General features: G+C 55.9%; 8 protein-coding genes across 8 annotated transcripts; 4 read left to right on the top strand and 4 right to left on the bottom strand.

Moving 5' to 3' along the window:
• Nucleotides 1-2: 2 nt before the first annotated feature.
• A1O7_07101 (uncharacterized protein) lies at nt 3-2999 on the top strand (the record flags this gene model as incomplete). Its single annotated transcript, XM_007761101.1, has 5 exons — nt 3-342; nt 508-693; nt 777-1032; nt 1991-2109; nt 2665-2999. Coding segments are annotated over 4 exons (783 nt in total). The 3' UTR covers nt 1992-2109; nt 2665-2999.
• A 2202-nt stretch (nt 3000-5201) lies between these two features.
• A1O7_07100 (uncharacterized protein) lies at nt 5202-7022 on the top strand (the record flags this gene model as incomplete). The annotated part of the gene is made up of 1 exon (XM_007761100.1): nt 5202-7022. The coding sequence occupies one exon, from the start codon at nt 5202-5204 to the stop codon at nt 7020-7022; it is 1821 nt and encodes a 606-aa protein (XP_007759290.1).
• A 1103-nt stretch (nt 7023-8125) lies between these two features.
• On the top strand, nt 8126-8887 carry A1O7_07099 (uncharacterized protein; the record flags this gene model as incomplete). The annotated part of the gene is made up of 1 exon (XM_007761099.1): nt 8126-8887. One exon carries the CDS (start codon nt 8126-8128, stop codon nt 8885-8887), a length of 762 nt encoding a protein of 253 aa, XP_007759289.1.
• A 994-nt stretch (nt 8888-9881) lies between these two features.
• On the bottom strand, nt 9882-10660 carry A1O7_07098 (uncharacterized protein; the record flags this gene model as incomplete). Its single annotated transcript, XM_007761098.1, has 2 exons — nt 9882-10491; nt 10548-10660. The coding sequence occupies 2 exons, from the start codon at nt 10658-10660 to the stop codon at nt 9882-9884; spliced, it is 723 nt and encodes a 240-aa protein (XP_007759288.1).
• Nucleotides 10661-11357: 697 nt separating this feature from the next.
• A1O7_07097 (uncharacterized protein) lies at nt 11358-13742 on the top strand (the record flags this gene model as incomplete). The annotated part of the gene is made up of 1 exon (XM_007761097.1): nt 11358-13742. One exon carries the CDS (start codon nt 11358-11360, stop codon nt 13740-13742), a length of 2385 nt encoding a protein of 794 aa, XP_007759287.1.
• A 1384-nt stretch (nt 13743-15126) lies between these two features.
• On the bottom strand, nt 15127-16976 carry A1O7_07096 (MFS transporter, SP family, general alpha glucoside:H+ symporter; the record flags this gene model as incomplete). The annotated part of the gene is made up of 2 exons (XM_007761096.1): nt 15127-16613; nt 16721-16976. 2 exons carry the CDS (start codon nt 16974-16976, stop codon nt 15127-15129), a joined length of 1743 nt encoding a protein of 580 aa, XP_007759286.1.
• Nucleotides 16977-18496: 1520 nt separating this feature from the next.
• A1O7_07095 (uncharacterized protein) lies at nt 18497-19552 on the bottom strand (the record flags this gene model as incomplete). The annotated part of the gene is made up of 1 exon (XM_007761095.1): nt 18497-19552. One exon carries the CDS (start codon nt 19550-19552, stop codon nt 18497-18499), a length of 1056 nt encoding a protein of 351 aa, XP_007759285.1.
• Nucleotides 19553-21063: 1511 nt separating this feature from the next.
• A1O7_07094 (uncharacterized protein) lies at nt 21064-21813 on the bottom strand (the record flags this gene model as incomplete). The annotated part of the gene is made up of 1 exon (XM_007761094.1): nt 21064-21813. The coding sequence occupies one exon, from the start codon at nt 21811-21813 to the stop codon at nt 21064-21066; it is 750 nt and encodes a 249-aa protein (XP_007759284.1).
• Nucleotides 21814-22187: the final 374 nt, after the last annotated feature.

Here is a 22187-nt window from a genome sequence, read left to right as displayed (position 1 = left end):
CGATGAGACCAGTACTTCCGACAGCCTCAAAGAATCCAGGTCAAGCCGCCACCAATCTCGTCGATCTATTCGAAGAGAGAAACATCGATCAGGGAGCAAAGCACAATCGAGGCACCACCATCGGAGAACCGACAACAGATACGCGCGCCACAGCTCAGCATCATACTCGGAATCTGAGTCGTCCAGTCCAGAACCAACGTCACGTCGCATTGAGCGACGAAGATATCGGCGACCGGAGCCCCCGGATCTTGAAATGGTCAGACAAACTCGCAGACTTCGACTCTCTCCTCTTGGAGAGCGGGATGGTGGAAGCTACGGTGGCAGCCGAACTCAAGATCGAAGGTTTGGGCGCGAGGCGCTCGAGCGAACACGGTCGCGTTCGAAAGGACCGACGGCTGGTCAGAGGATTATTCGAAGACAGTACTCGGATCCCTTCATAGGGACTCCACACATTGCCAATCCACCTGTGAATCACACCAGCTACATTGACGGTCGTAACCCGAATAGTCAACGTAGTGGTTATTCGCCTCAACGCGGCCCATCTCCCCCCTGGAGCAAACAAACTTCAAGGCCGAGCCATACTGAAGCTGGCTGGCACCGAGGGGAATCAGACCCGGCTGCCCGCGGGCATCGTGGGCGTCACGAAGAGTACACACGCTCTCCGTCGAGAGCTACTCAGCGTGGGTGGGGTGGGTACAGACACGCGAGCCAAACTTACGATGGTGAATATGTTCCCATTTTTCCAACACATAGGAAGACCTGACTCTGTGACGCAGGTGACAGCCGAGAGGATGGGCACACGGCGGTGTACGCACCCAGCCCACCACCTGCACGCACATCGTCCCTAGGATACATGAGTGAAGGCGACTATGGCGAGCCCCAGCACCACGAAGCCCGTCCCCAGAAAAGCCGGCGTCAGCGCTCAAGAACCCAGGCTTACGAGGAAGAAGAATCTCAGGTTGAAGTGCTGAGGCCTGGGGATGAACTGACGGTGATTGAGCGGCACGAGCCAACACATGGGGATTACGAGTGGTACGACGACGAAGGAATCAGGGTCAGAGTACGCGAAATTTCACGATAACCTCGAGCACTAAATTTCGACGTGCGCGGTCGCCACAAACGCCGGATCGGTTGTGGACAAGCGAACTGCACCGCGAGCGGCAGCCAAATGCAAAATTCCAGCAGACGGTTTGAGACGAAGACGCAGAGGATCAGGCCGCAATCGCGGAGGAGCTGAGCAAGACTCCAGACCACTAGCAACAACTTGAAGGGGCGGGCCGAGGGTGGAATAGACAATGTCCTCGTGTGTTCTAGACTCTGGGGTTTGACGTAAAATTCCAATCGCGCTAGGATGCTCGATATATGGCCGAATATGACCAGCTCAAGACGGAGTGGCAGTAGGGCTTCCTCACCATCTTTCATGCGTACGCGCTCAGCTGGCGTTTCGCGAGCAATTAGGTGCCAGACGTTAACCCGTAATAGTTAAGAGATGGTGAGGAGAGGAGTCTTTGGGACAAGGCACTAGGAGGGGAAGGACTTGGGCACGCCAAATCCAGCTACGTACATACCACGTGGGGATCGAGATCTGAACTTAGTTAAAAGAGCGATCCTACAACAGCCGAATCTGGACGAAAGGCATCGAGAAGCGAAAGGAACTAGCTCAACTAGCTAGCCACCAGAAGCTGGGACAAGGGACAGGGTTGCTGGAGGGCGCGAAATTCCAGGCTAAGAAGATAGTCACGACTGGGGCGGCGCTCACACCATCAGTTACTTTCCCTTCCAGCGGTAGGAAGCAAGACAAAAGGATAGGCGGCGGTGTGGTGGATCCTGGATGAATTGTGCCTTGTAGGCAATCGTTATCAACTATGGAGTACAGCAAATTCATTGACAAATGCGGCCATGACTGGCAGAACTTGGTGAAAAGGCAACAACCGTACTATGACCAGGCGATCAGAAAGGCAACCGAACTAACCATGCACCTTCCGAGTAGATCGGGGGCGGCATCCGAAGAAGCGGCGCTGGAGATAGTTAGTACCAGTATCATTGTGCGCCAGGCTGTCACTGCGATCGGCGTTCACTTGGTCTCATCTGAGATGGGAGCGTCCCCAGGTAGGTAGTTAGCGACAGACGTTGTACTGTGAAGACAGTCCGAGGTACGAGCATGTCCAACAACCGCCATTGCGGCGACGAGCTCCACAGAAAAATAGATCAGAGTCACAGTACCGGCCACTCGCGGCGGACACGAGCGAGGGTGCAGCCTTGTGCGATGCGCAAGATTGGCTCCGTCGGGCGCTGCAGAGCATATCTCGTATTGTTTTGGTGATGATCACTGAGGCAGAACTTGTCACGAGCAAGCGGAGACGAATCCGTGTCAAAGTACGCCACGCCAGAACTCCAGCAGTTCTGGAGGCCCAAGGTTTGGCTTGCGGGTGATGTGCCACGCCGGCAACTTCCTACCTGTACGGAGTATGAATTATGCTTTGGGAGAGTTCAGATGGATTCTGGGGGGACGAGGCGCCTCCCGAGCCCGAAGCCAGCTAGCCAAATCAACTAAGTACATAGTAGTTAAGTTAGCCTCCCTCCACGTCGGGCTTTACAGTGCACATGCACCCAGCCCGTCTTTGCTCTTGCTCGTGCACTGACTCTCATTCTCCGAGTTTTCAGCATCGGACTACTGGCTGAAGACATTCTTGTCTCTCAGCTGCGCGATGCACCGTGCGTTCGATGGGACATTCGGCGAGTTCTGGGCAGCCTTCACAACGCTTGACCTGAACTTCGTCCCTTCGACGCACTCTCGATCATTCCGCATCCGCGGACCAGTCCAGGCGTCCAAGGCACCCACTGAAGGTCTCCACCGGGCAGCAACACGCGCGAACCCCGCCTACAAGACTGACAACCAGCTGGGTGGCGCGTTCTCCAGGCTGTCGTACAGACCCACACATGGAGTTCTTGTACCTCTCACCACCCGCAGCGCGCATATTCCACCTCTCTTCATTTGAACTTCAGTTCTGGAAGTGGTTGCCACCTCCACTTTTGTGTGCAACCTCCAAACATTCAAGCCATCGCCGAATCCGAGCACTTGCGGTTCATATCATGGATTTGTCCTGTGGGCGGCGTCGTTAGCGAGAAATGGTCTGTCTCTTTTCCACCTCGCTGCTTTGTGCCCACGCTCGAAATTTGCGGCTCAGTACGTCGTCCTCCATAGGGCTCTACGTCTATCCGGGCATACCAACATCCAAGGTGGTCGCCATGACCTCGCGTTAGTAAGTCATCGCAGGCGCTATGGGTACGGCTCCGGCCAACTCTAACCTGGCTACGAGGTACCAGATCGACTAGTCAAGTTTCTTTTCGCCGTTGTTCAACGCCGATCGGCCTCCTTTCTGTGTAGTCAGCGGCTGCATCGCTTTCCGCTGCTTCCACCACTTCCAGCCCCCATGGAGGTGCTTCTCGCTACCCCTGGATCCCTGCTTGTTCTTGCACATCCGACTCGGTGATAAGACGTTGCGGCCACAAATCCTCGTCACATCTACCTGGCGACTCAACGGCACTGGGGCTGGGGCTATCAGTAGATGTGCCTGTTCGCTGCCTTCTGTTTGCCTGTCAAATTCTCTAGTCGCCCCGCTCGCGTCGGCCTTCCCATTTCACGTTGGGGGCCAACGAGACCTATGCGACAGCGCAGTCTTCCCCATCCCCGAACGAGCGCGCAGTCTCAATTCTGCAAAGCACCTCCAGGCCCGGCACAATGAGCAGAGCGTCAACGTAAAACGTTATGAAACCAACTTGAGAGCGCCACTATGCACGAGGTTGCGACATTTCGTGTTGTCACTTATTCTTGGTCTACCCCTGCATCCACCGCACTAGGGTGTTCTGACATTTCCGTGACGAGCCTCGACCGCTGCTTCCCTCCAGAAACTTTCTTTATCCCATGTCCCAGTCGGCAGGCAATCTACGCTAACGGCTCCGCGACTCGTGTTTCCCTGGACGCCATCTTTTGCCGACTCAGCGAGGTTCTGAACCTCAGTGCCGGGTCCATCTCAAGCCCACGTCTTCTGCTCCCCCGATGGACTTTTGGTTCCGAGTACGAGATGAGCTAAACCTTTCTTTCGTGTCGTCTCTCGACCTAGCAAGTCGCATACGCGTCACTTGACTATGACCTCTCTATTTCCCTCCTGCTCGATTGAGGACGATTCCCCCTGCCCGCAACGCCTAGATTCATAAAGCGATTACTTGAACCGGACGAGGTACTGAACATCGCGCCGAAAACTGACAGCCACGTGCTAAGCGAGCTCCTGGACTAAAATTGTGAGCGGGATGGCATGACGAGTATGCCCAACCAAGAGAGCAGCGGTCATATCAAGGTGGTCTCGTTTGTGGTTCGTGCGGTCTGCGGCCACGACCACCCCCAGTATCATGCAAGGGGCTGAGGTGGACTGGCCCGCGAGAAACAGGAGCCAGAGAGCTACAGGCGCCTCTTTATGGGGAGGGATCCAGGTGGCTATGTAGCATGAATTGTTCCCTGCGCCCTGGGGAAGCCTCGAGTCTGCGGCCAGCACATCAAAGCATGAAGCGACAGAAAGGCAACTCGGGCGTTATGGCGCCCGTCCAGTATACACCGGTTTGGTACGCCAATCACAGGCGTTCTACATGATGCGCCGCCCTGGCCATATCGCCCATTCACAAGCGAAGATTTCGCCTGCGAGACACTCTAGCGCCCGAAGCGGTCTGGATCGTCCCCCGGCGAGGCAGCAGGCTAGCCCGTTCCCGTCCGAGGGCTGGAGTCCAAGAATCTGAGGGCCCTTTTTGAGCGGCGATGCGGCTCTGCTGGCCCAGTGGCAGCGTTCCAGCCCACCATTGGATATGCGCCCTCCCTACCTCGTCGCCATGCTGCTGTCAAGTCATGCCAATCTTCGCTCCGAGTTTGGGACGCGGGTCCTGGCCCCTTTCCGCTCGCTTGCTAGCAGTTGGGAACTTTGATCGATCAATTGAGCAGGCGGCGTGGTTACCCACCCACCTGCCGTGGATTGATATACTCCATACCTTGTGCTCCTCTGCTCAGCACCGGCAACTCGTCACTTCGTCCATGTTCATTTCGACCACAGGCACTGTGACTCGTAGCTCCTGCGAGAGCTGTGCAGCACTCCTCATCCAGTACAGCTTGGTACCTCTGTTGGAATTCTTTCCACTGTCTGGCGACGTGCGCCATGCATACTCACCCACACTACCACGACCTTGTCGGGAGCGAAGGCCCCGACTACTCCCCCGGATATCCCGAGCAATCCGAGACTCTCCCTGCATCCTGGTACAACCATGCAGACGTGGCCTACGTTGACCCGTACCTGCACTCATCGCCGGCTTACAACACATACCCAAGCACCCAGTACATGAAAGCTTTGGACGGTCGGCGTTCCTGCACCTCGTATGATGTTGATGCTCACGGCTTCAACCCCCTCTTTCTGCGCATGGACTCGGACATTATCCTCCCGCAACGGGGGTTGTTCGACTCTGAGCACGACCCTGATCAATACCGCCACCTGCGGCATTATTCTCCAACCGACCCTTTGGGCTTTGCGCTGTCCAGCAACACAGACTCGTCCATCAGCGACTATGCTCTCAGTCCGGACGTTGCCCGCAACTCACAGGATCATGCCTTCACTTATACCAGCCAGGGAGTCTATAACACGCCCATGGCCACTCCCCAAGTCACAGCACCAGCTTGGGATCCCACTTCGTCGTTGATGCCCGTCCATCTGCCCCTGCCCGTACTTTCCCAGCACACTGTGCCAAGCATGAGGCACCTTCAAGTCACGCCAGACCCTGAACCAGAGCACGAAGAGGTGCCCACAGATGAGAGAGATGCTTTCCAGCCCAGGATCAACCTTCCCGAGGAGCTTGCCATCACAGAACAGGTGGTAAGTCCTCCTGACTCTGGGACTGATCGTGGCGCAAGCGACGACGAGACGATGAAAGATGAAGAAGAAGATTCCATTGCTGTCGAGAGCGACAATGATTCCGAATTCAACCCCAAAGCGAAGCCCTTGCGCAGCAGCAGCACTTTGAGACGCCACTCGTTGCGTGAGCCACGACGGCCGAGAGCAATCATCGATCCCAAAGCGCACATTACCAAACCCTCGCGGGCCCGAGAAGCTTTCCATATCGGCAATGCCCGTGCCAAGTCCAAGAAGAAGCCCCCTGTCACCAAAAAGACCGACTCGGACTCGAAGAGCTTTCCCTGTGCCTTCCACCACTTCGGGTGCTGCGCCACATTTGCCAATAAAAACGAGTGGAAGCGCCATGTGTCATCTCAGCACCTGCAGCTCGGCTATTACCGGTGTGACATGGATGCCTGCGCAGACCACCAGAAGGGGTTCAACGACTTCAACCGTAAAGATCTCTTCACGCAGCATTGCAGACGCATGCACGCCCCTTGGTCCGGCATCCGAAGGGGCGAAGATGGCGTGTCGAAGAGAGAGAAAGATAGCTTTGAGAGGCAGCTCGACATCATCCGCGCTCGTTGCTGGGTTGATCGGCGCAAGGCACCACACAAGACCAAGTGCGGCTTCTGCGGCCAGCAGTTCGTCGACGGCAAGGGCTCCAAAGGATGGGATGAGAGAATGGAACATGTGGGACGACACTTTGAGCGGGATGGTGCCAAGAGTGAGGATGAAGCCATGGATGACGGTCTCAAACAGTGGGCTGTCAACGAGGGATTGGTCTTCGAGGGCAAGAAGAAGGGTGAGTTCTGGCTGCTGGGGTTCGAGCCCGCTGGCACTGGTCGAGGGGTGAAAGGTCAGCGCAGGAGCAAGAGATTCGTAATGGAGGAAGAGGCTGGGGTGAACGAGGAAGCTTCGAAGAAGGACAACAGCGATGCTTCGCGGGAAGACGCCGGTACAAGCGACGACGAGGAGCACGAGAGTATCGAGGTCAAGCGGGAGGAGGTCTTGGCCAAGACCGAGGAGACTTCGGAGGATGGGGACGCTGAGTCCGACTCTGACCTCGATGCCGAAGCCGAGTACGATGAGTGATGGCCCATGACCGATCGTGCACATCCATCATGGGGTATGTGACCTGACTTTCAGAGGCACTGGCGTTACGGCACCTGGATAAGGTATTGGTGGGACCAAATGACTGGACCGTGGACATATGTGACGGATATAATGATACCCAAATAGTCGTTGAGCAGGAGATGAAAGCGCATGGATTTCCTAGATAGTACTCCGTACAAAGTTGCCGAATTCTGTTGCTGGTCGTGTCCATGTCTCGTCTTGGCACGAGTAGAAAGGGATCTCTGACCGCATCCACCACAACCGACCTCAACACCATATCACGTACGCTCTGATTGGTCAGCGGCCAAGACACGTTCTGCGACGCGTTGGCTTGATTAGTAGCGTCGCCTTTGCAAATCTTCTTCAGCCTCAAATATTTGTCCTCGCCCTCATTTGCGTTCCTCGACTTGCCCAAGCCCAACGTTCGTTTTCACAACTACTGTAACCAATGCAGCGCATCAACCTTGTCGGTATGTTGCTATGCAGATCCTCTATCGTCCCACTGCCAATCTGTCCTTGCTACTCAATTTTAATGGAATGCAGATCATCCCTCGTCGCACTGCCGACCGGTCCTCGCTACGAAACTCCAGAAGGCTATCTACTGCAGACGAGAGGATGGCCAACGGCTGCGGCGCGGCCGGGTCTCAAGGCTGCGAGAAACAGGGATGGTCTCATCGCTTTGTCATTTGTTCGGGTTATTGTCTAGGGTAAACACATTCATTGTCTGATGACTTTAGTACCCTCCATGCTCTTCAGGGCAACTACGTTGTCTGATGGCTTTGTTTCCCTCCGTGCTCTTCACCGGTCGATGTCTTGTCCCTCTGATCCTTTCAGACGGTGCCCTTTGTTTTCCTGCTGCGCGTTGGGCATAATATCTCGTGCCCGGCTCATGGACCATGGTTCTTTCAGAGGCTGCTCTTTGTCTTCCCCTGCCCGTGGCCATATTATCGCGTGGTCAGCTCGGCATACGCGGCTCCAGATCAGAATTCCCACCGAGTCCCACAACGCAGGCATTTAATCTTGCCGATTCAAAACACTGCCAAAATTCGAATACATTACGCCCCAGAACGAGTCGAGCCGATATGAGTGGTATCATCCGGGTCCTTGCATTTACGGCAGCCGCCTCTGGTGCCGCCATCTCCTCGTTGAACCGTCATCCGTTGACCGATACCACGCACGATGGTGTACCTGAGACAGATCGCTCGCTGTTCAACTCCTCTGGCGCATTCCACCGTATCATCCATCCCCGTGCTAACACTGGTGCTACAGATCCTGATCCAGTCCAGCAGCTTCTCCATATTGCACCCACATCGAACACCTGCGCCGGAGCACCATTCCCCAACGAATGTGTTACTTCGTCACCCTTTGTTGTTCAAGCAATAATCAACAGCTTCGCGAAGTACCAAATTTCGACTGCGGAAGAACAAGCCGCGCTACTGTCTTGGATGGCCTACGAGTCCGCTGACTTCAAGTATAATCACAACCACTTCCCTAGTCCCGGAAACCCGGGCCAAGGCACACGATGCATGATGTCCCCAACCTTTGTACATGATTACGCGCAGTCCATCCCGGAGTTGAGAGCAAACGTCGGCGCGGGAGCCACTCCAGCTGATCTGGATGCGACGCTCGCTCTGGTGCAGCCCGATGCGTACTCATTCGCGGCTGCGGCGTGGTATTACAACGAGCACTGTACTGACGCGCAGAAGAGGCAGGTTCAAGCTGGAGGCCAGACCAACTGGGCGTCTGCCTTTATTGCTGGGTGTGTCAACACTGCTATTGACGACGCGAGAATTGCTTATTGGAAACGGGCTTGTGAGGTTCTCGGCGTGAAAGTCTCCCAGTAAACGGTAAGTTGGAATGACCTCGTGCTGCTTATTCGGATAGGTCACGGTCCAGTCTTAAGACAAGTTAAGCAACTACCTACTTTTGAATTGCTTCTCCTTCCTTCATTGCTTTAGTTTTGTGATCCACCTTCTTTTCAACTTTGCCAGAGTGTATTTCGAGACTCGGATCTTGACGGTGAGTGTCGTGGTCAAGATCGTTGCGACTACTTGGTGCTCTGTGCTGTCTGTAGCAGGGGTCTGCACTGGACAGGACGCGTCACGTCTCGCAAGAGGATGCGGCGGCTAGTTGATAGCCTGCCCTCCTCAGCCTTACTACTCGCCTTTCAAGAGCAGGATACTGGGAGCCTGGGGCAATGATGAACCGAAGTCGGAAGTGTGACATGTCTCTGCGCTCAGCAGCTTCATCTGCATGTTCATATCGCTATGCTGTGGATACCTTTCCAGATTTCATCGGCCATTGTATGTTGAATGCACTTGTCTTATCTGAAATTGTGGATTCGCGCAGTGGTTCGACGGAAAGGCTTCGTTCGACGTCTTTACGGACGAGACGGGGAACTGTGCTGCGGTCCGAAACCCCGCCGCAGTCATTAAGTGGGTAGCAACCGCGTCGAAATGGTGGCCACAAGAACGAATGACGCCTCCCCTCCGGCCAGAGGCAGGACGATGCCAGCAGCGGCGGGAATCTGCACCACAAATTCGAGGTCCAATATGCTAAGACTTTTCAAAGATGGGATTTACGTTGCTCTGCAAAAGCTCAGGAGACCAACAAGCTCAGGGCCATCATCTGCTCCGGTGTGTTCTGCCACTACCTTGACCACCGATGAAGCGTTGGCTCGCTACACACGAAGGCGATCAAATCAAGTGCGCGTTCAATCAGTCGCTAGAGATCGCTGAACGATATTACATCTTCTCGATACACATTGCTGCTCAAGCCGCCAGCACGGCAATCGCAAGTATGAGGGCCATATTACATCTTCTTGCTACACATTGCTGCTTAAATTGCCAGCACGGCGATTGCAACCATGAGGGCCAATTCCGCGGGATTGCCCTCTGCAAGTGACACACCTCCTCCTTCGCTAGACGCCGATGGGACCGCCGTTGCACCAGTTGACGTTGGGGATGGCGCGGCAGGGCTATACGTGCTGGTCACCGTCGCGGTTGAGGATGTCGGCGATGACGTCCGCACGCCTGTCGTGACGGCCTGAACATTACGACACGTCATGTATGAGTAGAGCATGGTAGAGACTGGCGTCTGCAGCAAACAGCTGATGCTTCCATCAATGTCACACCGAGACGCCAGGTAGAGCATGTCGGCGTTACACATACAGCTCTGGAAGCCGGCGCCTGTCGTCACGCTGAAGTCGCTCTCGCACGAGGAGGTCGACACGGTCAGCCGGTTGCAGTCTCTTGCGATGTCGTCGCAGAAGGTCTGCTCCACCAGGAGTGGCGTCGTGATGGACATGGTGGTCGGCGAGTAGTTGAGCACGTCCCATGCGTCGGCGTCCCCACATGCCGTCGACCACGCGGCGAACAAGCCCTCGCTACCAAGGAAGAGCTGGTCGACGGCTGTTGTACGCCAGCAGTTCCACCACTCTTGTCGGCACCTTTTAAGTACTCTGTTCAGTTGCCATTCAAGACATTCTGAAGCTGACTGACTTACCCGGCTAGAATGTCCAGTACAGTTTGTGGACAATAGCAGCTAATACCTGCGAGCGTGTTGCTTGCGTCGCCACAAGTGTTGAGCTTGTCATAGAAGGCGCCGCAGCTGCTCATGGTGACTGGGGACAAGCATTGTTCTGGCGGGAGACTGATGTCGGATTGAGCGATTGACTGGGCGTATGCTGCCCATAGGAGATTGGTCCCTGCAAGCAAAATGGCGGCGGCAGTAATGGACGGCTTCATCCCTCTGACGGACAAGTCAGTAGGTATCCAAAGTATGTGTGATATATTTGCAACCCTGCGATGGCAGAAAGGTTCACAGAACGCTCATGTTAATTTTCAGATGCTGTAGTGGAAGACAGAGAGCCAGCGGGCGATTGTACTGCGGGCTCAGGCTCAGACTCAGCTCTCCGGCTTAGGCTGTAGACTTGCCTTTGCCGAGCATGGGGAGAACCGGTCGAGCAAATCGAATGTCGACGTTATGCAAACAGTCTCCCTGGTCACCGGTCAATTGGGAACGGCTGCCCAGGAAATCGCGGGCCAGTTCGCCACGAACACGAGCAGAGCCTCGTGTTCAGGCTGTCGACAATCGAATCAAATCTTCCCGCCCGGAAGTCGTTGTCTGGGCATCGCGACGAGAACACGAACAGCCCCAATAGTCTGGCACGAGGATGTGCATATAATCGCGCATGGTGACTCCTTGACTTCTCGAGCCCAGCCCTGCACTGAGCTTTCTTCCTCGATGAAGTGAAATGTCGACAGAATTGACAGATTGTCAACCTTCGTTACTGTAAGCGAAGCCGCCTTGGCAATGCGGTTCCGCGACGCTCCTGAGCTTCCCAGCCCCGACAAAAGAAAGAGATGGCGATCCATCACCCTGCGACTTTGGTGTGTGCCACTCCTTTTGCTCGCAGAGGTGGCCTTGATCGTTGCTATCGGCACCCTGTTTGCCTTGTCGAGACAGCGCACGGGATTCGTCGACGTCGGCTTCGAAGAACGGTCGTTGGATTTCTCCAGCTTCCCGGGTGCCCTGAGATGGGGTCAGGGCCTGCTGTGGACGACATTCCCTGTCCTCATTATCGGCCTGTACAAGTTGTTTCGCGACGCCGTGGTCGCAGCGCTGGTCGTGGAGACGCCGTACATTGAGCTGGCCCGCACCAGCCGCGACCGCCCCGTCAAGGCCCGCAAGTCGGTCTATCTTGACTATCGGTCCTATTTCGCGATCGTGGCCTGCGGGAAGGCATGGAAGAACAAGCACTACTTCCTGAGCATCTGCCTCGTGCTGTCGTTTGTCGAGGCCCTGGGCCTTGTGCCCCTGACGGCGCGTCTGTTCGCAGCCCGCGAGGAGCTTCTCCCCAAGGAGGCCGCGATCAACGTCTTGTCCGCCTTTGACACCAGCGCACCTCTCGGGACCGTCGATTATGGCGCACTCATGGACGCCGTGTCGGCCTCGTGGATCAACGAATCGCCTTTACCGCGCGGCACTGATGGAGATTTCGCCTTTAGTCGGATCGAGCCGACGGAACCCGCGATCAACTTCACCATCTCTGCGCCGACGAACGCGTCCCGCCTGACCATGGACTGCGCAGAGGTGCCAATATCATCGGCGAACCCCAACGTCGTGGACGAGACCGACAACTTCGTTACCGTCAGCTTCTCCACCAGAGACCGAGGGTGCGACATCGAAGGCAGCATCCCAGCGCAGACCGACGGGAGCGACTTTCTCGAGGCCATATTGACGAGTAAATGCCCCGACGGCGCCGGCAACTCCCGTATCGGGTTCTTCTACGGCGCCGTCTCTGCCACCGGTGATCTCACGAGTTCCATCCTCGTCTCGTGCATCCCAACCTACTGGTCCGCACCGGGTATCCTCACCGTCGTGACCACCAACAGCACTTTCTCCGACCGTGTGGTCGAAACGCCCAGGTTCGACGCCTCGGCCTACGACGTCCACGACCTAGGTATCCCGGCCCAACAGTTCGAGCAGGGCGTCATGACCGTGCAGACATTCAACCCCGCGACCACCAGCGCGGGCAACACGAACGCTCCATTGCGACTTGCCGAGCTCGTCGTGCGGCGCATCGAGGCCCTCGGCCAGCCGTATACTGCCGACACTCTTATCAACGCCGTCAACCGGATCTACCCGGCCATCTACACGATACTGGCCCTGACGTACTTCTACCCGGAACTGGCCCCGCCACTCGCCGTCACGGGGACGTTAGCCGTGCCTCAGAACCGGTTACACGTCGTCCCGCCCGTCGCGATCGCCATGCTCGTCACCCTCGCCATCCTGGGCGCTTCGACGGCTTACCTCCTCTTCTACCTGCGCTTCCACCCGAGCATTCTGGCGGAGGAACCCGTGGGGCTTCTCGGCGCGGCAAGTCTGCTGCGGAGAAGTAACATTGCGGAAATCATCGAGAGGTACCACCGGCAAGATGACTTTGACGGACGGCTGAGCCGGGAGTTGCCCAAGAGCAAGGAGAAGAAGGACGTCAAGAAGGAGAAGAACGGCAACAAGGAGAAGCGGAAGAAGAAGAAAAAGCAGCATCTAGACGACCAGTTGAAAGAAACGTGGTGCTGGATCGAGCGTGGCGAAAGGCCTCATGAGCTGATTATCAAGATGGGACGGCCTGAATCTGAGTGTGACGAGGGGTCCCGTATGTACGACACAAAGGCTGGAAGTGGAGGTGCTGGAGAAGACGAAGAGGAAGAAGACAGGAGTCACAGTCACAGTCAGCGCCCTCCCAACAGGGTGCAGCCGCCTTACAGGACATCGAACGGCCCAGCGCCAATTACTGGCGCAGGGGGTCATTGTATGTACGGTCGGGTCCCTTCTCAGGAGCAGGAGCAAGACCAAGAGGCCGTCTATGATCTGGGACAAGGACAGGGACGGGGATCTGAAGGACGACCGCCAGCAGGACCAGGACTGGGATCCGAGAGTTATAAGTCTCCTTCGCCAAATATACAACCAGCGCTACCGACGCCGACGCCGTCACCCGGGATAACCGGCCCGCGTTACGACTACGACTACGGGCATGGCTATGGCTATGGCTATCAGTATGGATATGGATTTGGTCGCAATGGTGGACATGTGGATGGTGGGTTCCTCGGCCAGACTCCTCCGGCCGTACCTGGGGGCGAGCAGCTACTCGTAGGCGTACGAAGAAAACCAGTGCACACTGCACAGCAACTCTAACAATGACAACGACGGTCCTGGTTATGGGAGTGGTGGGAGGCGCTACTGAAGTGTTTTCAGATCATTCGAGGAAGCAGATCTACATAGTAGGTCTGGAGCTGAGCCTGAACTGGGTCTAGTCCGGGTCTTAGTCCGAGTCCGGACCATGAGTCTGAATCCGAGACTGAATCCAGTTCTGGTCCGAATCCGAGTCTTAGTCCGAGTCCGGTTCTACTTACCAAAGTCCGTGTCTGGTTGTGAGTCTTTGTGAGTCTCAGCTGTACAATATCCTAGCTACTGTCGCCAGTCGGCCAGCACAGGATAGTACATGCACGGTACATCGTCGTGTTGACGTTAGTTTGGTATCATTGGTATCATTGGTAGTATTGGTATCATTGGTATCATTGGTATCATTGGTATCATTGGTATCATTGGTAGTATTGGTATCATTGGTTATATGCTGCGGGCCTCGCATACTGTAGCCAACCATAATTACCAATCGGAGGAACCGCTTCGCTTCGCTTTACAGAGACAGAGACTCCTAGATCGCTGTGCAGTGTGCCTTGCCCTCTACGTGTAAGTACAATCTCAGATTGATCACCGGCGTGGTTCAGATTCACTGGAACCAATTAGCCTCCCATTCGCTTACATTACTTCATTGACTTGAGTTTGGGTTGAGTTCGTTCTACTTGTACAGTACTTCCATTCATTTCAATTCAATTCAGTATATTTTCAATCCAGGTCGACTGAGTACTTACTGTAACAGTTCAACCGCTTCGCCCGTCCTTTTGACTGCGTTTGAGGTCACTTCAGTTCAGTCCACTTGGGTTCAGTTTGGACGCACGGGAATCGGACTTTTCTACCATGAGGTGCCCTTTGTTGATTTCTGACTTCAGATCGCGGCCAAGTGTGTGTTTGTGTTTACTTAAATCAATAATTTACTTCGGGCCTTCGGTCTGGTCCAGTCCAGGCCGGTCCCATTCGAGGTCCGACTGATAAACAGGCTTTGACCCGTTCATTTTTGGGTGCTTGACTTCAGCGCCATAGAGTCCGCGACTTGTACAGTCCAGTTCAGTTCGTTTAGGGTCAGAACACCAGATCCACGGGGCGTCTGCATTCGTCATTTACTTTGGGGGACTCGAGTTCAATGACTTTGAGTTCAGTGCAGTCCGGTTCATCTAAAGCCGGAACATCGAGTTGAAGCCGTCCATTGATCTTCAGGTCAACGCAAGTCCAGTTCAAACTTCACGTAAGGTCGGAACATCCTGCTTCCTGACAGGGGTCGGACCGTTGATTACTTTTAGCCCAGCAGCCCAGCCCAGTTGTGTCCGGTAGTGTCCACTGCAACCCAGGTCACATATCGACCGACTATAAGAAAAGACTCGCTCAGGCAGTGTACAGTAGTTCAAATCAGCTGCCTCGGCGGCATATCCTCCTCTCCAGACCGCGCATGCAACACACTCCCTCTCTTCTCCTCGTAGTTCTTCAACGTGCCGGTCCCCTCGACCGTCTCATGCACGACCGTGGCGTCAAAGACGTCTACTTTGGTACTCGCAAACTTGCGCGCACTCACGCCCCGCTCGAACAGCAGGTCCAGCTCGGCGAAACTGCGGCCCGCGGGCTCGGGGACCCGGAAATACGTGTAGATGATGCAGCAGAAGCAGATGGCCGCCCAGAAGAAGCCCGCGTAGTTGCCCCAGTCCCACTCGCCCGGGTTGAGCATGTAGGGCGTCAGCACCGAGCAGATGATGCCGACGATGTTGTACAGGTTGCGGCCCAGCACGACCGTCTTGATCTGCAGCCGGCGGGTCGACAGCTCGGCCACGAGCGAGTAGCACACGGTGCCGACGGTGAGTTGGTAGCACAGCGCCCACACGAGCATGATGGAGCCCGTGGCCAACGCGGCGGCGTCGCGGTGCGAGTCCGGCACCAGGCCCAGAAAGCCCATGATGAAAAGCATGGTGCACAGGCCGCACAGGCCGTACAGATACAGTGCCCGCCGGCCCACGCCGAGCGTCATGAGAAACCACGCGCCGAACACGCCGCCCATGTTGATGCCGTACTGGCCGAGCGCGAAGTCGTAGGACTTGCTGGTCGCCAGACCGGCCTGCTCGAGGAAGTACGTCGAGTAGCCGGAGAAGGAGTTGCCGGATAGGTTCTGGATCGCCCAGACCATGCACACGATCTCGGTCCTCCGCAGGTCAGACCCCTTGAAACAGTCCCAGTAGGTGGCGCCGCGGGTGATCTTCTCTTCCAGGGCCGTCGTGTGCACCATCATGGCGATCGTCTCGTCGGCGTCAAAGTCGGTCTCGCGGTTCAGCGACGTCAAGCGCAGGAGCGCCTTCTTCGCATCCTGGATCCGGCCCTTGCGCACGAGCCACCACGGCGATTCCGGTGCGAGGAAGATCCCGACCAAGAGTGGGACGGGCCACATCCATTGAAGCGCGTACGGGATGCGATACGACCACTGGTCGTCCCGCGGGAGCATCGACTTGATGACGCCGATGCCCACGACCTGGCCGAGGCCCCAGCAGAAGTTCACATATGTGGTGAGATAGCCGCGCAGGGCAACAGGACAGACTTCCGACGCGTACGTGATGGTCAGGGTCTGGAAGACTCCCCAGGGAATACCGCACAGAATCTCGGCCACCTGCAAGGTTTCCACATTCTGGGCGGTGAAAAACACGGCCGTGAAGATGATGATCAAGGTAAGACAGACCATGACGGTGTAGCGGTAGCCAAAGCGTTCCGAGACAATCCCGTTGATGAAGAGACCGATGATTTCGCCGACGTTGGCGCCGTTGCTGAGACCTGCTTGCCAGGGTGCCGGGATCTGGTAGCTGCCATCGGAGAGTTGCTCGCCGTACTTTCTGCGGAATTGGGGGAATGCGTCTGGGAGAGAAGTCAGTACGTGAGTGCCCGTCAGTATCAGAAGTCGCGCGAAGGGGCACATATGCAAGTGCTTGGTTGTATCGAAAGTCTCACGAAGGGGCACTCACAGAAATTGCTCAACAAGCACACATCATAACCTTCCATACAGATGCACGTCGAGATGAGGATACTCCAGCCGACGGCCTTGGGATAAAGCTTGATGCCCTGCCACAGGCTCATCCTGTGTTCTTTCTCGGTCGCTCTTTGCGCGTTGACGATGACATTGTCGAGACTCTTCCGCCGGTTCATATTGTCATGGTGCTCGGGTGCAAGTCCGGAAATTTCAGGTGACCCGACATTCTCCTCGAGCGCCTTTTCAGACATGGCTGCGAGTGCTGGCCGGAGCCTGACGGACGGATCGAGGTCTTCAGTCTAGCTAAATATCCTGTGTGGTCGTGTGGTGACGATCGCGAAGGAGTTGTAGCTGGACACCCACGCCTTTCCCTCCGTGTTCAGCTTCTAGCGATGGGTATCGAAGCTCTAAACGGACAGATGAGCTCCAAGTAAGAAGATGCGATCACCCCGCCAATCGTCCGGCCAGCTCCTCGTTTATATTCCTCCACGGCTTTAGTTTAGTCTGCGGGGGTCCCACGAGATAGGAATGCCGATCCAGTCCGGGGTAATCACGACTGCCCGATGGCGGCCCTTGAGCAGATGCAAGGATTACTGTGTACGTACATTCGAAGAAAGAGAGGGGGTGGGAACAGTATGTTACCTAGATAGACATTAATTCGAGAAAGGTTGACAGTCACGCGGGTAGCCATGACCGAGCTTGCAGCGCCAGCTCCACCGTCACAATTTTCGACATCTGCGGCTGCGTCAATCCAATAAGACGTGACAGGCCGCGAGATGGTGATTCCGCATTGTGTTCCCATAGGCACATGTAGCCATTGGTGGAGGCAAGAGTGGTGCGAGCAATCGCCGACGAGCTCTACTCCACAGGTTTGTGGTGAGGTAGCATCGCTTGCACCAGATCCAAAAGCCGGCTCTAAAACTCATCAGGGTCGAGGACTGCCGGGATGAGATGATACGTTGTCGGCTGCGGAAACGCTTGAAAGGACCCGGACCGCAAAGTCTTGTGGTTTCTTGTTGCCGATCAAGACTTTTCGGGGCTCTTCGTCAGTCTTGATTCACGTCCGAGGCAGATCGGCAATTGCGAAAGTGGCTCGAATGATCGCCGGCTGACCGTTTTCCCATTGTGCCGACAAGGTGCGACCGCCAAGCCAAGCAACAGGACGGATCAGTACATAGTCGAGACAATACACATTCGGTGGCCTCTGTCGCGTTTACCTCATCCCTTGGATGTCAGCGGGCTTTTTCTCTCGTCAATCACGTCCTATTGTTTGCCGATACCGCGAGCCGCGAAGCTGGATCTCCAACGTGGTTGACCCAGCCGTCGTGCTCTCTGCTGCCGGTCTGATGCTGCACAGACTTCTGCAGCGCCTCGGCATGAAAGAATGCTGATCCACTCGTGCGCGACGTGTGATGGGCTCGTGAGATCCGCAGTACTCCTATTGCTGTGGAACAACATGAGCAGCTAAGATCGAGACGCAGAGTGACCGGTGGCCACAGTTTACACGGTAATTACGACTGAGTTCATCTGGAATTCGTCTTGCTGGAAAAGATTGGGGTTGCAAGTTCTTGCACTGGAGTACTTGGGGCATCAGGCGCAGTTCAGTTTCCAGCGTGCTCGTCAAGCTGTCCACCCTAGTTTGACGCCGTTGCTATTGCGCACTCCTGCACCGCGGGAGTTCCTATCCTGTCCAAATCCATCCCAAGTTGCCTCGTGAATCTCCTCATAAAATCGTACAGTTTCGACCCTGCATAACCCTCCAGACACTACCTCATGACTGCCCCATCACCTCGATGCCACCACTGACTTGAACCACGGGCCGGTTGGGCAAAGTGCTGCTGGCCTTTCGCTTCTCAGCACCCCTGGACCTCCTGTCACCCGCGTCTTCCGGCAGAAGTAGATCCAAGCGACTGATCGGAGAATCGAAAATCACAGAATCGTAGCGATTCTGGCGACACAGGCTTTCGGCCTCGGCTTGCAACATGGCCGAGTCGACCTTCAAACTGAAGTCCATGAGGTAGCAGAAGGTGATCTCCAGTCGGCCCAATTCACCCTCTGACACGCCACCGACTTTGCTAAAGCGGGCATGCGGCCATGACAGGTCCTCGAGCGCTTTCATGGCGACTCGCAGACAGGCCAAGAGCAGGCGATGCACGTTGCGTGGTGTCACGGGCAAGATCCTCTCCTGTATGGCCAGACGTGTAATGTAGAGGGAAGAGGCCAAGTACACCGCCGTGGACATAGGACAGTACTTGTGCATGCGCATAAGGTAGTCCTCGGTAGAGATTGGGGGAGGTCGTTTCGAGTAGAATTTTCGGGCCAGAGCGCCGTGCTGAACGTACAGAGGCTGGGCGCCCGCCCCGACGATGTTGGCTGCCGACGTGGGTTCGTGCTCATGCGCTTCCGGCGACCCTATCGGCGTCTTCACAAAAGGCACGCCGTCGATGTGCTCGTGGCGAGGCGGCTGTAATCCAAGATTCTCTTTCTTGGGGGTGGTCAGAGCATAGGCGTCTGCTGTCATGGAATCACGCAGTCTTGAGAGGCTGCGGGCCGGTGATCCACCTCGGCTGCGTGCTGGGGGCGTGGGAGGCACATCGCCCGTCAGTTGAACTAGCGTGTCGATGCTGCGGCACAATAGCTTCAGGGCAGAGACAGCCTCGAGGTTGAAGATGTCCACGTTCTCGGGTGTGATATCATCCAACCCTTCTAGCAGCGGACTCTTGATAGGGGGAATGATTCCTTTGTCGTTCTCCGGGTCCGGAGGGGCAGGTAACTTGGGTGACGAGGTTGTGTCTGTGGCCTGCTCTTGTGGTTCTCTGTTCGCCATCCTGTGCGTTGCGTAGTATTCGTCCCGATCAGCCGACTTCGAGCGTAGGCGGAGAGACGCGTCTCGCTACTGTTGTCTGATACGGGCGGCAAGTTGTCATGGTCGAGCTCCTATCGAGGGCTGGGTTGGATACTGTGCTCCTCTCGGGGCCTCGGACAGCCTTGCAGGATCGTCAAATGGGACTCGTCGAGCGCAACCACCCCTGCCTGATTGAGGCGGAATGAATCGTGTCTCAAAGACGGCGGCAGGCCTCTCGAAGGTCAGAATAGACAGATAGCAGTCCTGCGGGGAGAGGAGGATGTTGGGCAGAGACCTGTGGTCGTAACCAGGATCAATTGGGCAACTGGTGGGCTGAGCGCAGCTTTGACTTTGAGCTCCGTGCAATACACGGCTCGAGACCAGGATGAATAAGGCGCGGAGCTGCGGGAGACGGGAGCATTGCCAACTCCCAATGGAACGATCAGGCTTGGACAGGCGAGGGCACAGTCCGCATCACAGTTGCAATGACAGCATCGATGATGCAGGAAACCCTGTTGGACGGCGCCCGACGACAGAAAGAAACAAACGGTTCAAGCGCTACGGCCTTGAGGAATTTACCAAGTCCAACCAAGCAGGAGCCACAGCAGTTACAGTCCTAATCAGATGACGCTCATGATGAGCGGCTCTTTCATTGCACGTTAATGTAATCTTCAGTTCTAGAAAAGGTCGATGAGTCACGCGGGTTCTCACAAAAGCCCGAGGATCCAAACTTGTGGGCTCATCTAGCTCGTTGGGCCATGATCCGGTTGGTTTGGTTTGCGACGCACAGGGAATGACTGCGGGTGATTGCGTGTTCTTAGCTTTTGCGCAATAAGCAGCCGCTGCGTGCAATCGGTGCAGCAAGCTATGGTTTTGGGCAGCTGGTCTGGGCCCTTAAAACGTGTTGGCGGTGGTGATAGGCCCCCCGGGGCGGCGTCTAGGCCTCTCTAGCCTCTCGATCCTGCCTAAACAACCGACTGGCCCACCGCGTTCCACCGACCGAACATGAAGATCCACCGCGACCCGATCGTCGAATCTTTGCTGCATGAAATCTTTGAAGGATCGACAAGTCAAGCATGGGAAGATGCCACGAGGCTGAGGCTGATGCCATGATGTGAAATGGTTCCTGTCATATCCATTGATCTATATACGTGTTGACAAGAGAGAGTCGTGTTCATGTCCAATGTACCTTCCGCCGACAAGCCTCCAAGTGCCTTGCTCGCCGATTCCTTCTGGACGCCACCAAAACATATAGGCCCCTGTGCCTGGAGCTGGACAAAAGAGTGACCAGATTTGGAATCGTAGATGGCACAAAGTGTTGCTGAAGGAGAAGCCTCCGTTGGCCATGAAAGGTATATGTACCCCCTCGATGAGCCCACGTCCGCCATTCAACGCCCCCAACCTTTTCCCTGCTTTGCAGCAACCCTGTTTATCATGCCTTGGTGTGATGTAGCCCCAAGTCCGCCAACGAAACCCACTCGTCCCGTTGGGGCCTATCGGCGTCGATGTCCCGGAGCGCGGTCTTGCTCGTCGTCGTCCACGATGACGATTCTCTCCCGACGGGCCTGGCGGTCTCCTGTGGCAGCTCGTCGAGCATCCCCGGCCTGCTGTCCGCGCTGGTAGTCATCCCTAGCTCTGTCTAAAGCAGATCGGGTGGGATCACGGGCTTGTGCCCCAGCAGGAGGGTTGTGGACAACGACAACCTCTTGTCGTTCACGTGGTGGTCGGGCCTCCATGAGTTGGTCCCGCTGTCGGTTTAGCCAGTCTTCTCGCTTGGCAATGTCTCTCTCACGCTTCTCCAGAGACCTTTGCCGCTTTTCGTACTCGAGGTCGGCTTGAAGTCGCTCAGCCTTGTCTTTGGCGGCCAGCGCAGCAAGCTCGGCATGGCGACGCTCGAGCTTGAGTCGCTCAAGGTCCTCACGTAGCCTTTGGACCTCAGGGTCCGATACTGGACGCCGACGTTCGTATTCTTTGGCACGCCGCTCATGCTCATCGTCAAACCGGGCTCCACTCATGTCGTACTTGCCGCTGTCACGCTTGCTACGAGGCGGCGAGGAGCTTTCGACCTTTGGATGAGCGTCATCATCATCGAGGTGGTCGTGGACCACTCTGACTTTGCGGTACCGTGGAGGAGACCTCTCCTCCAGGACGTAACGTTTTGGTTCATCCTGATCGCGTTTGTTCTTTGGTGGTAACTTGGGAGGTAACGGCGTGTAGATATCGTCTTCCGGGTCTGCCGCCATCGTGTGGTATGGTCCTCGAGGCGAGGACGGAGGAGTGAGGCTTCGACGCTCCTGACGGCGGCTTCGCACAGGTACTTCTTCGATGATTTGCACTCTCTTCCTACGGCTTCGGAAGAGGTTGTAGAGCTTTGATCCAACGGTCAGTCGCTCCCTCTCCGGTGATTTCGTTCGGATGATGCGGTATGTACGCACCTGTGGTTCTCGTTCGATGATGACGGGATCCTCTGAATAGTATTCGTGGCTTCTGCGGCGCCGATCGGACATTCAATGGCCGACAGATGGTTGGTCAAGTGTGTCACCGATGATGACAGATCGATCCTTCGTTCTCTACACACTGCCAGAAGAGATATAGATGGTCTTGTGGCGGGAGGATG

Source organism: Cladophialophora yegresii, assembly GCF_000585515.1.
Source record: "Cladophialophora yegresii CBS 114405 chromosome Unknown aczIN-supercont1.5, whole genome shotgun sequence".
Classification (NCBI taxonomy): domain Eukaryota; kingdom Fungi; phylum Ascomycota; class Eurotiomycetes; order Chaetothyriales; family Herpotrichiellaceae; genus Cladophialophora; species Cladophialophora yegresii.
Note: the sequence above shows the minus strand (reverse complement) of the source record. Positions and strands in the feature narration are given on the sequence as shown.